General features: G+C 33.4%; 1 protein-coding gene across 1 annotated transcript in view; it reads right to left on the bottom strand.

Annotated features, from left to right (window-relative positions):
• CCDC88A (coiled-coil domain containing 88A) overlaps window positions 1-15848 on the bottom strand; it is a 123290-nt gene that overhangs the window by 32852 nt on the left and 74590 nt on the right. Inside the window, exons 14-18 of the mRNA XM_069494280.1 lie at window positions 15590-15727; window positions 12971-14041; window positions 11472-11599; window positions 7942-8083; window positions 1956-2120 (exon numbers count right to left, since the gene is read on the bottom strand). Of these exons, the coding sequence (XP_069350381.1) occupies window positions 1956-2120; window positions 7942-8083; window positions 11472-11599; window positions 12971-14041; window positions 15590-15727 (1644 nt within the window). The remainder of the gene's footprint in view (window positions 1-1955; window positions 2121-7941; window positions 8084-11471; window positions 11600-12970; window positions 14042-15589; window positions 15728-15848) is intronic.

Here is a 15848-nt window from a genome sequence, read left to right as displayed (position 1 = left end):
AAAGACAAACTACCTGCTTTCATGGAAGCTTTTTTTCACTAGACAAACAACAAATAAATGAATCTAAAAAATAATTTCACTTAGTGAAAAGTGCTAAGAAGAAACTAAGGCAGTGGTGTGACAGTGAATGGTTTAGGTTGGGGACAGCTACTTTACTAGGGGAAGGAGTCAGGGAAGACCTCTCGTAGGATATATGCGGCATGACACCCAAATGCTGAGGGAGGCAGCCATGTGTACCAGGCAGGTGAAGCAAACAAAAAGACCCTGAGGTAGGAACAAACATAAAAAAAAGGCCAATATGACCAGAATTTATTTGCTTACTATGTTCAAGGAATTAAGTATTTTTCAGATATTAATACATAATAATACTATCTCCAGATTTAAAAAACGGGTGGGTAGGGGAGTGGTATCTGTAAAGTTAGAGGTGTAGGCAGAGCAGTGTCAGGAAGGACACAAAAGAATTTGGATTTTATCCTAAGTGAAATGGGAAGCCACAGAAGATTTTAAGCGGTGAAGTGACAAGATCTGGATTATGTTTGAAAAGATCATTCTGGCTACTGCATTGAAAATAGGGTTTTTTTCCTGCTTCAATAGGAGCTGGAAAAACAAAAAAAGGAAAATAGGTTTTTGTGGGCTAGGAGTGGAAGGGGGAGGCATTTAGGAGGATATTCTATAGTCTAGGTGAGAGATGACGGTATCTTTTTGTTTTTTTTTGTTTGTTTGTTTTGTTTTATTTAATTTTTTTTTTTTTTAATTTCATCTTATTGTTATGGGGGATACAGAATTGCAGGTTACATACATTGCCCATGTACCGCCTTTCCCCCCAAGTCAGAGCTCCAGGCGTGTCCGTTCCCCAGGTAGTGTGTGTTGCACCCATCATGTAGGTATATGTCCCTCCCCCCCACCCCCCCTTCCCGAGTCAGCACCTTCAAGTGTTACCATTCCCCAAACGGTGCGCAATGCACTCATTGTGTAGGCATACACCCATCCCCTCCCCCACCCCCCACCTCAGTCTGATATCCGATTGGTGTCGTTCCCAGATGTGTATTTAGGTGATGTTCAGGGAAACCAATTTTCTGGTGAGTATATGTGATGCTTGTTTTTCCATTCTTGGGATACTTCACTTAATATAATGGGTTCCAACTCTCTCCAGGAGAACCATAGAGATGTCGTATCTTCATCATTCCTTATAGCTGAGTAATATTCCATGGTATACATATACCACAGCTTACTAATCCAATCATGTATTGATGGGCATTTGGGTTGTTTCCACATCTTTGCAATTGTGAATTGTGCTGCTATAAACATTCGGGTACATGTGTCTTTGTTACAGAATGACCTTTTTTCCTTTGGGTATATGCCCAGTAATGGGATTGCTGGGTCAAATGGCAGGTCTACTTGAATCTGTTTAAGATACCTCCATAATGCTTTCCACAGGGGTTGCACTAGTTTGCAGTCCCACCAGCAGTGTATTAGTGTTCCTGTCTCTCCACACTCACACCAACATTTGTTGTTTTGGGTTTTTTTGATAAAGGCCATTCTCATTGGGGTTAAGTGATATCTCATTGTGGTTTTGATTTGCATTTCTCTGATGATTAGGGATGTTGAGCATTTTTTCATATGTTTGTTAGCCATTCTTATATCTTCTTTCGAGAAGTTTCTATTCATGGAGATGACGGTATCTTGACTGGAATGGTAGCAACAGTGCTGGAGCAGTAGGTGGGTGGGGGTTATCTTTCCAAGATAGAGTTGACAAAGCTTGCTGATGGACTTATATCAGGGTGATGAAAAAGTGCACATTAATTAATTCTTCAGTCTTTTTTATAAAATAAATCAGTCATGAAAGTACAAAACTACAAAACCAGATTAGAAAAATTTTCTAATTTAAGATAAATATATCCAATGATCCTTTATTTCTAAAAAACCATTCTTACCAAAATTTTAAAAATACTTACATTTCTTTCTACTTCAATTAATCTGTCTTTAACTTTCAGGAGCTCTCTCGTCGTTTCTTGACTTTCTCGCTCCCATTTGTTATCTTCACCAGATACTGGAGGAGAGCTCTGTACCATCCTTTCCTCATCTTGTCTCTGTTTGAGAGCTTCATAATTTTTCTTCACCTAAAATTTCATTTAAAATATTTTAATGGGGAGAAAAAAAAATCACCAAGTTATATTACTCATAATGAATTTGACTCTACACTGGTCTCGTGAATGTGAGAGACACTTTATTTAAAAATGTGATAAACTCGTATCACTCGAGAGTAAGGAAAAAAAAAACAGTGAAAATTTTGTGTTAAATATTATGTATGAAAATTATTATCATGATCACAATTTGTGCTTTTAAAAATGCAAGCCCTTTCCTCCTAGAAATATTAAGTATACTATGCTTATGTGCCATGCTCCTACAATATGTTCTGGAATTTCAAATCCTATTGTTTGTGATGAAAATGGCCCTGAATTAGTGGATAATGTTGCTAAATACTAATGATTCTTTTTAGAGCTATCATGAATTTAGAAATTTTAGAGATCTCTATATAAAGAATAAGTAAAGACTTGACATATGTTAATAATCTTTAAAAGATACCTAAATTAAAGTTGAGGAATTATCTATGTATGTCTACCCTTTTAAGAAAGATATATTACCTAGAATGAACAATGTTAATAAATAAATGACTTCTTTATTCAGATCTTAATCCACATATAAATTACTATAATTTATCTTATAAGGAGTGAACAATCCAAAGATATAGCTTATTCAGTTTTCTTTTTTCTTTTTTTCACATTAAGTAGAGATGGGGTCTCGCTATGTTGCCCGGGCTGGTCTAGAACTCCTTGCCTCAAGCAATCCTCCTGCCTTGGCCTCCCAAAGTGCTGGGATTAAAGGCATGAGCCACTGTGCCTAGCCTTATTCAGAATTTTTTAACTTTGTGTTATCTCTCTTAAATTAGGTTGTAATCACATCAGAGAATCCTGGATAAAATATATCTTTGGATTACTAACTACTAACAACTTGTTCATCTTACATGACCAAAATTGCCAGATTTAATTTAATAACTCTCTTCAATTTCAATTTATTAGTATCTTGAATCACTAGTTTATCCTAGGAGAGCTTTACCATAAATCTCTAAATTAACCCCAACCTTTATATTGAAGCAAGGATAGAAATGTTTAATAGTTTAATGTTTAATGCAAAACTTAGGAAAGCTTCTGACTCAACAATAAACTAATATTGCTACCACTGAGTTAGAAAATAATGAGGTGAGACTAAAGAAAAACATGCGAAGACACGAAGATAGGATGTAATGTAAAGTTTGGCAAGTGATCTAATAGGGGTTCTGGGATCCTGATTTTCCAAGTTTTTTTTTTTTTTTACTTTTAACAACCTAGTAACAATAGATGAGTGACAGCATTTCCAGTATCTTAGTTTACATAGATTTCCCACATGGTCTTTTTTTCTAGGCTTACAAAGGTTATAAACATATGCCATTATTAACAGAAGGGGAGCTGAGAATAAACTCATGGCGTCTCATTTTTAGCCCATTGTTCTTTCAACTAAGTGTTAAAAATCGTTCCTTTTTTTATGGTTTCTCTATTTTATGTATCATTAATTAAAATCTTTATGTAGGTAGGGAGCAAAAAAATAAGTAAATAAAAATTTTAAAAAATCTTTATGTACACACAGAAAATGAATAAACTGAATCAAGATAAAACACTGTAACAAAGTAATTTAGAGCTAATTAAAAATTGTCAAAGTTTAATTTAACTAAAATTAAAAATATTGTAAATTATCACGCCTGTAATCCCAGCACTTTTGGAGACAGAGGTGGGAGGACTGCTTGAGGCAAGGTGTTCCAGACTCGCCTGGGCAACAGAGCGAGACCCTGTCTCTAAAAAAAAAAAATTTTGCTGGGTGTGGTGGCACATGCCTATTGCCCTAGCTACATGGGAGGCTGAGGCAGGAGGCTCGCTTGAGCCCAGGGGTTCGAGGCTGCTGTAAGCTATGATGTTGCCACCGTACTGTATTCCAGCCTAGGGTGACAAAACAAGACCCTATATCACCAAAAAAAATTACATATATACATATATATAAATTTTCAATGGTTCCCAAAGATAATGTAATCTTTAAAATTAAGGTATAATTTACATAGTTTCTAATGCACAGATTTTAAGTGTAATTAGGTGACTTTGAGAATGGCATACACCCATGGAACCTAAATATCAACATGACAGAACATTTACATTTCTGTTACTCTAGAAACACTCACCAGGCAATCACATTTTGATTTCTTGCATCAAAATTTAGTTTTGCTTATTCTAAAAATAAAATCGCAGAGTATATAATCTCTTTTTGTGTGTGTTTTTCTAAGCATGTTTCTAAGCTTTATCCATGTGTTGACTGTATCAATTTCTTTTCTATCTCTGTGCTATATTCCATTATATGTATATACCAACATTTGCTTATTCAACTGGGTTGATCATTGGGTTATTTCCAGTTATTTTCAATTGGGATGGTCACTGGATTATTTCCAGTTTTTTATTATTAATGTGATGAACTAAGCTGATACAAAAATCCATTTACTTATGTTTTCATTTTCCTTGAGTATTGTCAGCTGATAGGATAGGTATGTTTGCTTTTATGAGAAACTACCATACTGCTTTCTAAATTAGTTATAACATCTCATATTCCCACCAATATGTGTGATAGTTGCAGTTGCTGCAAATTCTCACCAATATATGATTAATATTTTCATATAAATTTTAAAATCAATTTACTAATCTATATATAAACCTTGTTGGGATTTTGACTGGGATTATGTTGAACTGACAGACCAATCTGGGGAGATCTGCCATTTTAACAATATTGAGTCTTTCAATTCATGAATATGGTACTTAATTTACTAAGGTAGCAGCTTAATTCCATTTCATTAAAAAAAATAAAAAGCATTCCTTAGGTGTTTCTAGTGTGGAGTTCTTACATACATTTCCTTAAAGTCATCCCTCAGTATCTCATGTTATTTTATGGTATTGTAAATGGTGTATTTCTTTTAGATTTCATTGCTAATATATAAAAATACAACACATTTTCATATATTGACCCTATCCTATGATAGTAAGTTCACACTAGCTGTAGAGATTTTTCTGAGAAATCCTCAGGATTTTCTGTAAATATAATCATGTCATAGGTGAATAAAGATGTTTTCACTTCTTCCTTTCAAATCTGTATGCCTTTTCTTCCTCTTAGTTCACTGATTAGTACGGTGTGTAATGGAAATAGAGCATTTATCTTTGCTTTGTTCCTGATCAAAGGGGAAAAGTGATTAATCTTTCATAATTAGGGATGGAGTTAGCTGTAGGTCATTATCTGGCAGATGAAGTTCTTTCTACTTGTTCTACCAATTATTGAGATTGGTATTAAAGCCTCTAATTATAATTGTGGATTTATCTTCCTCCATGCAGTTCTATAAACATTTGCTTGACATATTTTGAAGCTATTATTTAGGTGCACATTTAACATTGTTATGTCTTTGTGCTGGAATGACCTCTTTATAATTGTGAAATTAACTTCTTTAGCTTTGGTATTATTTGTTACTCTAAAATTTACTTTGTTTAATATTAATATAGCCAATCTAGCATTCTTCTGATTAGTTTTAGAGTGATATATCATTTTTCATCAAGGTTTCTTGTAGGCAGCATATATATGGGTGTTGCCTTTTTGTTTATTAATCTCTGCCTTTTAACTAGGGTGTTTATACCTTTTACATCTAATGTGATTATTGGCATGCTTTGGTTTAAAACTACCATCTTAACTGTTTGTTTTTATTTGTACAATCTGTACTTTGTTCTCTGTTTCTTCTTTTTCTGCCTTCTTTTGGATTTATGTTTTATGATTCCATTTTATCTCCCTTTTTTGATCATATTAGCTATAACTCTTTCTCATACTAATTTAGTGGTTACTTTAGGTCTTATACTATTCACATTTAACTTTCACAGTCTATCTTGAAGTGATATGCCTGAAGAGGCATATCACTGTATATGAAGTATACAGTACTAAAAGCTGGGTGCAGTGGCTCATTCCTGTAATCCCAGCACTTTGGGAGGCTGAGGTGGGAGGACTGCTTGAGGCCAGGAGTTTGAAATCACCCTGGGGAACATAGCAAAACCCTGTCTCTATAAAAAATTTAAAAAATGAGCTGGGCATGGTGGCACTTTCCTGTAATCCCAGCTACTTAGGAGGCTGAGGTGGGAGGATTGCTTGAACCCAGGAGTTGGAGGCTGCAGTGAACTATGATTGCGCCACTGCACTCCAGCTTGGGCAGTAGAGCAAGACCCCATCTCGTAGGGGGAAAACAAAAAGCTTAGAACAGTATAATTCCAGTTGAATACAAGTGTATGGCAGGAAGCTAGTCCATAATAGTTATGCCAAGATAGCTGAAAGTAGAAGACAATGATAGAGTTTTAAATTTCTATCTTTCAGACTTGGAAAACATATACCACTCCACACCAAAACTCACTTATTTTCCGGTGGAGTAGCTTTATGAAGTTGATTTTATTTGTAACCCACTGATACTGCTTAATAAGGTAAAAAATTCAGGGCATAAAGCAGATTAATCAAATCTGGCACCAAGTTTTACTTTATTTTTTGGATAATTCTTTATTTAACTAAACAGTTCTAAAATTTATTCTCTGGTTCTGAGAATATATGGCTGAAAAATACATAAATAAATACAATTTATTTTGTAACAACATATGTTCCATGGCAATGTCTGTGACAAATACCAGCAATGATGGCATGGGCTAATGGTGAACAAACTCTTCCTTTTCTGCATGAGAAATTCAACTTTAGTTAGTTGTTTCTCTGGAAATCTGACATAACCAGAAAATTCTGTTACTAGGCAACATTGCTTATGGGGAAAATGACCCCTGACTGGTAAATTATATTTGGACTGGGAAAAGTGTAAATAGCTAATAGGAAGCCGTATCTCTAAACTTCTCTGCATGCAGCAACTTCTGTAATTGGTATGTTCATCACGGGGATCTTAAATCTATGCCTTTGGAGTTGTTGCAAGAGGTAATTACTGCTATGGAACATGAGGTCTCAAAGCCAGGGCAGCTCACACACAACCAATGTGAATCTTATCTTGCAACCAAACTGTCATCTGGTGGGAAGATGACTATCAGACAACTATGTGAAGAGGGATGCCTGACACACCCTGGCTATCTACTTGTATATCCTATAATCTAAATAGAATGATTCTGAATGTAGCCTCCAGTCATTTTGTCAGTCTGAATGTTTAGTAGTTGACTTTAAGATCATTCCTGATAGCACTGCAGAGACAATAAAAGGAAGAATGAACCAGAATATGACTCTACCAATCTACCATCTACTAACCCTACGGAATGGGCAAGTCCCTTAAATTTCAATTTACTCACTAGGGAAAACAGTTGCCTCTGCTTTGCTTACTTCATTGAATAATTCCAAGTATCTTAAGAAAACAGATCTAGAAGAGACCCCCAATTTATGAGATCGGATGCTTTCTTATACCACACATAAGATTTTCCTCTATTTGGTATCCTTACACCCCTATCTTTGCCTATCAAAATTTTACCTGGATTCTGAATAGGAAAAGAGTGCCAGAATAAAGTGTCAGTATCTCATTGAAAGCTTTTCCTAATAAAATAAGCCTGCCTCTTCCTTATCCCACCCTTACAATTCTATGTCCCTAACTGCATGAGGGACATTACACACATGAAATAGGACTGAATAAATTTTACCATATCCATATGACAAAGATCTGATTAGGAATAATCTCAAAATTATGGAAAACAAAGAAATAGGCTAAATATTAATAAAATGTTTAATTTTTTTCTTTACATTTTTCAGTCCAAATATTTATAAAATAAATGATAATTAAAACTCTTTCCAAGAAAAATCACTTACTGTTTTAAGTTCTTGCCGTAATTGCTGGTTATAATTTGTGGATTCTTCTAATCGAGCCTCTAACGCAGCAATTTTTTCTTCTTTTATTTCAAGGGACTTCTTAAGAGTGGATTCTAACTTTGATTCCAGAAGTTTATACCTACTATCCAAGTACAAAAATAATATAGTTCATCACCGGAGGTCAGAAAATTATTTTAAAAGATAATTTATGACCACAAATATTGATGCCGTAAGTGGGTCTTATAAAAAGTCTTTTTTTAAAAAGAGGTAAATTAAATTACCCTCTTCTTACTGCCCCGCTCCCCCTTTAAAACTATTCCTTGTCACAAAGCAATAAAAACACTGAGTGAACAGAGCTCCAGAATACAGCCTAGATTGTCAAAAGCAACAATTAATGCTCAAAAATGGAATCTGGAAGATCTAAGTCCCAAAATATTCCTTATAGTATTATAATAGAATGTATATAGAGAGGAAGTGGATGGATTCATTACATCAACAAGCACTTGCCTACAATATTAATTTATACAAGGACCCATGAACAGTTAAGACTTAAAACTTACTGACGACTTTGTCTTCAAGGTACAGAGAAGTTAGAGTAAAAAAGGTACACAGGATACTGGTCACAGAGTGGCAAGAGGCAGATAGATGTGACTGTCAATATTCTAGTTATCTTTTTGAATGGTGGATACATGAATAATTATATTATTAAGTCAATTTTTTCACAAAAAGGACAGTGCATGAACACAATTTGAGAGTGTATCATAAACCAAAATTTATGATCCATTTCTTACACCTAAGGACCCTGAAGAAAAAAAACAAATAAAAACCTAAAGTGTATATATGAGAAATTTCAGCACATGCTGCCTTTTATTATAATTAATTTATATGTATATATTTTCTGCAGAATCAGATTTTAAGTTCATTGAATGCAGAGAACAAATCTCACTCATTTTGGTATTGGCTAGTCAACCACCTTTTTTTTTTTTAAAGCGTTTACTCTGACGCCTGTAATCCTAGCACTCTGAGAGGCCGAGGCGGGCAGATCGTTTGAGCTCAGGAGTTCGAGACAAGCCTGAGCAAGACCAAGACCCTGTCTCTACTAAAAATAGAAAGAAATTACCTGGACAACTAAAAATATATAGAAATAATTAGCTGGGCATGGTGGCGCATGCTTGTAGTCCCAGCTACTAGGGAGGCTGAGGCAGTAGGATTGATTGAGCCCAGGAGATTGAGGTTGCTGTGAGCTAGGCTGATGCCACAGCACTCTAACCTGGGCAACAGAGTGAGAGAATGTCTCAAAAAAAAAAAAAAAAAGCGTTTACTGAGTCTGAAATTAAATTTGGGACATCTGAGTTCCTTCTGGACCTTCCTGATGGAGATGTACAGTAAGTAAAGAAAAAATGAGGACTGCAGGTGAGATGATGGATGAGAATGCTCAACATACAGAATAAATGGATAAGAGGCCTGAAAACATAACCCCACTGACAACTATATTGAAAGAGATGACAGAGGAAAAAGGGTTATTAAAAAAGAAAGACAGGAATGATTACAGCTGTTTACAATTCTACCAATACATTTACTTTGTTGCAGTTTAATTTATCTATACACTCAATTCTTCAATAGTTGTACCTTCAAAGGAGGTCAGAGGAAATAACATAATTAGAAAGACAGAAAAATTAGACTAATAAAGAGATTAGGGACATCATCTGAGATTGATATACATAAATTCCAAGATGGAGGACATGAATGTTAAAAGGAATTTATGTCTGTGAGCTTCCATTTTCTTTGCATGAAGGCTAACTTAATGGCAGAGAAAGAAGTTGGTTTAGTGGCATAAAACACTTCTTTCCTGATTCTCAAAAATTCAATTATAGTTATCAACTGCTCTCAATTCCATTTCCTAAAAGCTTTAGTTCAACATATAACCTTATCTCCATGTCTAATGCTTTCATTATATAAATAAATATGTGTGGAATAATGAATCTATTACATCTTGCCTAGACTATTACAAGAGCTTCCTAAATGGTCTCTGTGCCTCCAAATTCACCCCTTTTCTAATCCAATCTTTCATATCATTCTAAGAATTGCTCAACACACTTTTGTGCTTTTATATTAATACAAATGCCTTTGTCTGCATGGAATGCCCTTCCCCACCGTGTCCACCTTGCAAACCTCTATCATTCTTCAAGGTTCAGTTGAAGTGTTATCACTTTGATGCCTGATGATCAGCAGATAAGAGCTCAATTAAGATTAACTAACTGTATGAATTAAGGTTTGGGAAGAGGTGCCAAACACTATAAAGGGCCCACCTAGAGCTGGGTTCATAAATTTACAGTAAGGTGAATTTGGGCAGCTACATAGTTTACTTTCTCTTTTGCCAAGAATATGCAGTGCAGTGTTTTACACACAGAAAATAATAAATCTGTTTAAATAAAGAGGGAATGCATATTCGCTATCTATATTAAAAGACAGTCAACTAAATTGGTTCTTAACTATCAATTAATTCAGACAAAAATATTTCTTCATAAAATATCTGTGTAATTAATTCAACAATGCTTGCTTGACTTGAACTGACTGCTAGAATAAATGCCTCAAATTACTTCTCTTTATTATAGAACTAACCTTGTAAAGTATCAATCTATTCTATTTACTTTGAATATTCTCAAAATTATATTAACAAATCCCATTAATTACATTAACAAATCTGCATTAATTTTTCCCATATACATTTAACATAGACTATAAATTCTAGAGGAGTAAGAAGTAGATGCTAAAATATAAATTATATAATTATAAAAATTCCATTGGATTAAAATCTAGTCTACATAAAACAATTTTCTTAACTATATACAACTTCTAATCTAGTTGGAACCATGCAGCTGACTAGATGCACTAAATCATAGACTTGAAAATCAGATTAACTCTGTTTGACAGACTATAATTACCATAAGAAAATAGAAATTTTCTTTAAACCTATATTGATCATTTTTAAAATTAAAGGGTATATGACTTAATTTTTTATCCTGCTTGTCAGGCCTCAGTTTTCCACATTATTTTTATACCTTAATTGTTTCTCAGTATTTTCCTTTGTCGTATACCTTTCCTTCATTTCTATTTGAGTCCATATTTTGGCAAATAAATAAATGAAACTTGTGACATTTATGCACATGGTTCAAATAAAAAATAACTTGCTTAACTGACTATGTATTTGATGAGGGGTAGGTTTGTTTGTTGTTCATGTCTTATTCTACTTTCAGAGGCAATTATAGTCTTTGATCTTCTGCTACCTGGGTGGCATCCTGTTTTACTATTTTGTAATTGTATTTATATAATAACATTTTAGCTTTTTGTTTTCTTGTATTAATATTAGATTGTCTTTGGTACTTTTTTTTCTTACACAACGTTCTCTAAGGGAAGAAAGGAACCAGAAACAGGGTAAAATACATAAATGTTTTCTGTAGCTAGTACAGGAAATAATTAATATTTGAGGAAAAAAAAAAAACTATTTGCCAAATAGACTTAATACTCACCTGTCATCAGTACTTTGCTCATCATGTAATAGTCGCTCTTTATTTAACCCTATCTTCTCAAGCTCATGAGTTAATTTTTCGAGATCATTGTTCATCTGTTGAGTCTTCAATTTTTCACTCACCAAATCCTTATTGTAAAAGGAATACACAATCCATGTAAGTGCCAACAGCATAAACATCTAATAAAGTCAGCTAAGATTCTAATTAGCATCATCTAGGAATACATTTAATTTGAACCAGGAAAGACAGAAATGTTGTCATTGAACCTTTCCTTGATCACTGAAAAGGAGTTAAACAACAAAGTTATAACCTAATTGAAACAATTTTTTTCCTTCTTTCCTTTTGCTAATACTGTTTTTTAACTCTAATGAAAAAATAAAAGAGAAACTCTTTACTTGTTCATACACACCTTAGGTTTGAAAACTGTGGAGGAAAAAACATATATCTATTTACTCTTTAATAATGAGGTAGAACTTTAGTGCGTATTTCTTCCTATGAATATATGCTGGATACAACACTCCTCTCTCTTACCACAAGCCTCCCTATTCTGTGTGAAAGAGACCTAAGGTATTGGTCTGAAGAACTAGGGGTCATTCTCAGATGTTCAGGCACAAGGAGCCTACTGTTCATGTCTATAAGACTGTAGAACAGAAGAAAAAAATAAAAAGGTCTCTCTCAATGCCTCTTTAGCAAAAATGCAGACTTCCCAATGTGACATTCTACCAGAATGCTAAGACACTTTTTAATTGAATGTAAAAAGGATTATCACATATCATATTGCATAGGGATGGCAAAAAAGAACCTTATCTGCACTAACAATGTTTCACAGGACATACTGCCAATCTACTCTTGCAAATTTCAGAATTCTTCCCAACACAGATTCAATTAACTACTAGTTGTTTAGTGTTGACCTTTAAGTTTAACCTGATTTGTATTCTCTGGTTTAGAGGTCAAAATTCATGGGGCTTTGGAGTCTAAAAGATCTGGGTTTGAATCTAGTAATCCCTTTATTAGCTATCTGATCCTGAGTAAATTATGTAATGTTTCTGAACCTCAGTTTTCTAATCTGAAAAAATAGATATATCAATAAAGAATTGGTTGTAAAAATTCTATAAATATATATAAATACAATTTATATGAAATTCTTAGCCCAGTACTTGGTACATAACAATAAATAGTAGCAATCATGCTTCTTTATTATATTTAACATTAAGAGTCCTGATCAAATATTTTAATATTATTTTGAAATAACAGTTTAAAATTACAATAAGTCAGAAACCACATGGAAATTTTATTTCTATAAATTCTCGAAAAATACAATTTATATATACTTCTTAGTTTAAAAAAGTAGGAAATTTGGAAGCTGTTTCTAGTTCTAATTCCAAAATTCTAAACCATAAAAAAGATAATGCGAATTACTGATGGATTCTAATAAAACTTAAAGAAACTTTGAGTTAAAAATATAAAAATTACTTGGTTAAATTTAGGAAATATATTACCTCACGCAACGTAACCAAAGTTTTTATATCAATAGTTGCTCTTTTCACAAGCTCTTTATTCTCTTTCTCTAATTCTTTCAGACGAATACAAGATTCTTTATATATACCAATTTCTTTGAGTAGGGTTTTGTTTTCTTTTTCCAAATTTCCAATCTTCACATTGTTTTCTTCTAATGTGGTATCTTTAATTTCTGCTTGTTGTCGGAGTCTTTTATTTTCCTTCTCCAATTGTTTCTTATCCTTTTCCAGTTGAGAAGTCTCTTGTTCTAATGATTTATTTTCTTTTTCCAGCTGTTCTAGTCTTTTGCTAGATATTTTTAATTCTTCTAGGTTTTTTTGCAATGTTTGATTTTCCATCTCTAAGTCTTGCAGTTCACATTCTAATTGCTGGATTTTTTTATTGCTGTTCTCTAGAGCTTTCTGTAGCCTTTGATTTTCTGTATCTAAACCCTGGTAGCTAACTTCTAAGCGTTCTGTTTTCTTGAAAGATGCTTTCATGAGCTCTAAACCTTTCTTAAGTTGCTCTTTTTCACTTTCCAGTTCTTTGTTTTCTAGTTGTAGCTGAGCCATTTTCATGCTTGCACACTTCAAAGATTCCACATTCCTTCGCAGTTCTAAATTTTCCTCATCAAGTTGGGAATTCTCTTTTTCTAGGGATTCTAGCTGAAAAGTAAGGTTTTTAAAGCTATCCAATGTTTTTTTTAATTTTCTATTTTCTCTTTCTAATTCTGAATTTTCTTGTTCTAAGGCTTCAATTTTTTCACAAGTAATTTTTAAATTAGTTATCTTTTTCTGTAACAATTCATTTTCTTTTTCAAGATGATGCAACTCATTTTCAAGTTCTTCTGCTCGTTCTCCTTTTTCTTTATAATGTTCCAATTCTTTTCTAATTTGTCTTTTTTCAAATTCAATCTTGTTTAGTTTGCTACTTGTTTCTTTGATAGACTCATGGAGAATTTTATTTTCTTTTTCAATGTCTTTCACTCTTGCTTCAGCACTTATCTGAGAACGCTGCCTTAAGGAAGATACTGTTTGATTCAGATGCTCATTTTCCTGTTCCAATATTTTAATCTAATTCAAAAAAAGAAAGAAGAAAATTAAAAATTATAATTGAGCAAAAGCTAAGTATTCTGAATTACATAGTTTTTCTCTTCCAAATACAGAGACAGGAGAACATAAAAAGATGCTAGAGTACATCTTACTTTTAATTCTGACAAATATTTATTGAAGACACTGTGTACATGTACTGCCAGGTCATTAAAATTCATATCTTTAAGGAATTCACATTCTACAGGAATGGCTAAGAGAGATATATTTTCTATTAATCAAAATGGTCTTTAGATTTATAGTTACACGCTTTAAATTAAAATACAAATATAGATGAAACACCAGCATATATCTCCTTGTATGTGGAAGGTTTTACTTCCATTAAATAATTTTTACAATGTCTATACACAGTGGGTCCCAAGTAAATATGTTGTGTATGATGTGTGTGTATTCATTCCCCAAAAGTATTCTAATTAGGAAATATAAAAATAACAAAATCACTTGGTACATTTGATAACTAATTCATCCAATTTATAGCATGGCCTAATTTAACAGTTCTTAAAAAAGAAGTGTGGATTCAGGCTTAGCTCTAGAATTTTTGTTCTGTAGCTCTAGAGAAATCTGCATTTTTACACATGGTCTGAGGACTATATATGACTATATAAAACAAATAAATAATTTTACTTCTAAAAAAATTTATTTTTCTTTCCATAGACATCCTCCTCCCTTTCCATTTAAATAAAAATTTCAAAATGGCAAGTTGTTTAATCTATCCAGTTCTCAGTTTTCTCAGACATATTAATAAAATGAGAACAAGGTTCACATTTGTAATCCTAGTACTCTGGGAGGCCAAGGCAGGAGAATTGCTTGAGCTCAGGAGTTCAACACCAGCCCGAGCAAGAATGAGACCCTGTCTCTACTAAAAATGGAAAAATTAGCCAGGTGTCATGGCACGTGCCTGTAGTTCCAGCTACTTGGGAGGCTGAGGCAGGAGGATTGCTTGAGTCCAGCAGTCTGGAGTTCCAGTGAGCTACAATGACGCCACTACACTCTACCCAGGGTGACAGAGCAAGACTCCGTCTCAAAAAAAAAAAAAAGACCCTAGCTCCAAAAACGGAACAAAAAAATGCTTTTAATAAAATAAGAACAAACAATAAACACTTGAAAGCAAATTTGGTAACATCCTAGATGGTTGGGGCCACCATACTTCTCCCTCTTTAGTAGGTCACAGTACTGCTGCATTTCTCTCCAGTTCCACTCAGGGACTTTAAAAGAATCTACAGCCCTATTCTAGACACTTGAAAGCACCTGAAAGCACAAGTATTGCAGAATTTTATACTAGATGATTATATTAAACACACTAGCAATTTAAAAAATTCTAAGCTTTCTCGTTGATTTTCCTAAGATACATGGGATAGAAAATGAGGTAAAATTATTGTTACTTTAAGATCTAAAAAATTCTAAAACATTTCCCTTTAATGTTATATGAACACCTTGTTTACATACACTTTAAAATAACTTTTGTTAATAAATTTTAAAATACATTGTTTGCTTAGTAAGAAATTTATCAACCTGTCTCTCTGAATTTTCTCTAAGTGTTTCAATTGTTTTTTCAAGCTGAGCTTTCTCCTTCATTAGATCCTTGCTTAAATTCTGACAATTCTGAAGACTTTGCTTTTCTTGAACAATTTCATTTTCAAGAATTTCAACCTAGAGAAAATTAAATAACAAAAACAATATATTAAATATTTTACAACAGTGGAAACATGTCAAAAGATAATCATTGAACAAAGGATAAAATACAGTTTTAATACCCAAATGGTAAAATTTA

Source organism: Eulemur rufifrons, chromosome 19, assembly GCF_041146395.1.
Source record: "Eulemur rufifrons isolate Redbay chromosome 19, OSU_ERuf_1, whole genome shotgun sequence".
In the NCBI taxonomy this organism is placed as follows: Eukaryota; Metazoa; Chordata; class Mammalia; order Primates; family Lemuridae; genus Eulemur; species Eulemur rufifrons.
The sequence above is the reverse complement of the archived record's forward strand: the minus strand, read 5'-3'. Positions and strand labels throughout refer to the sequence as shown.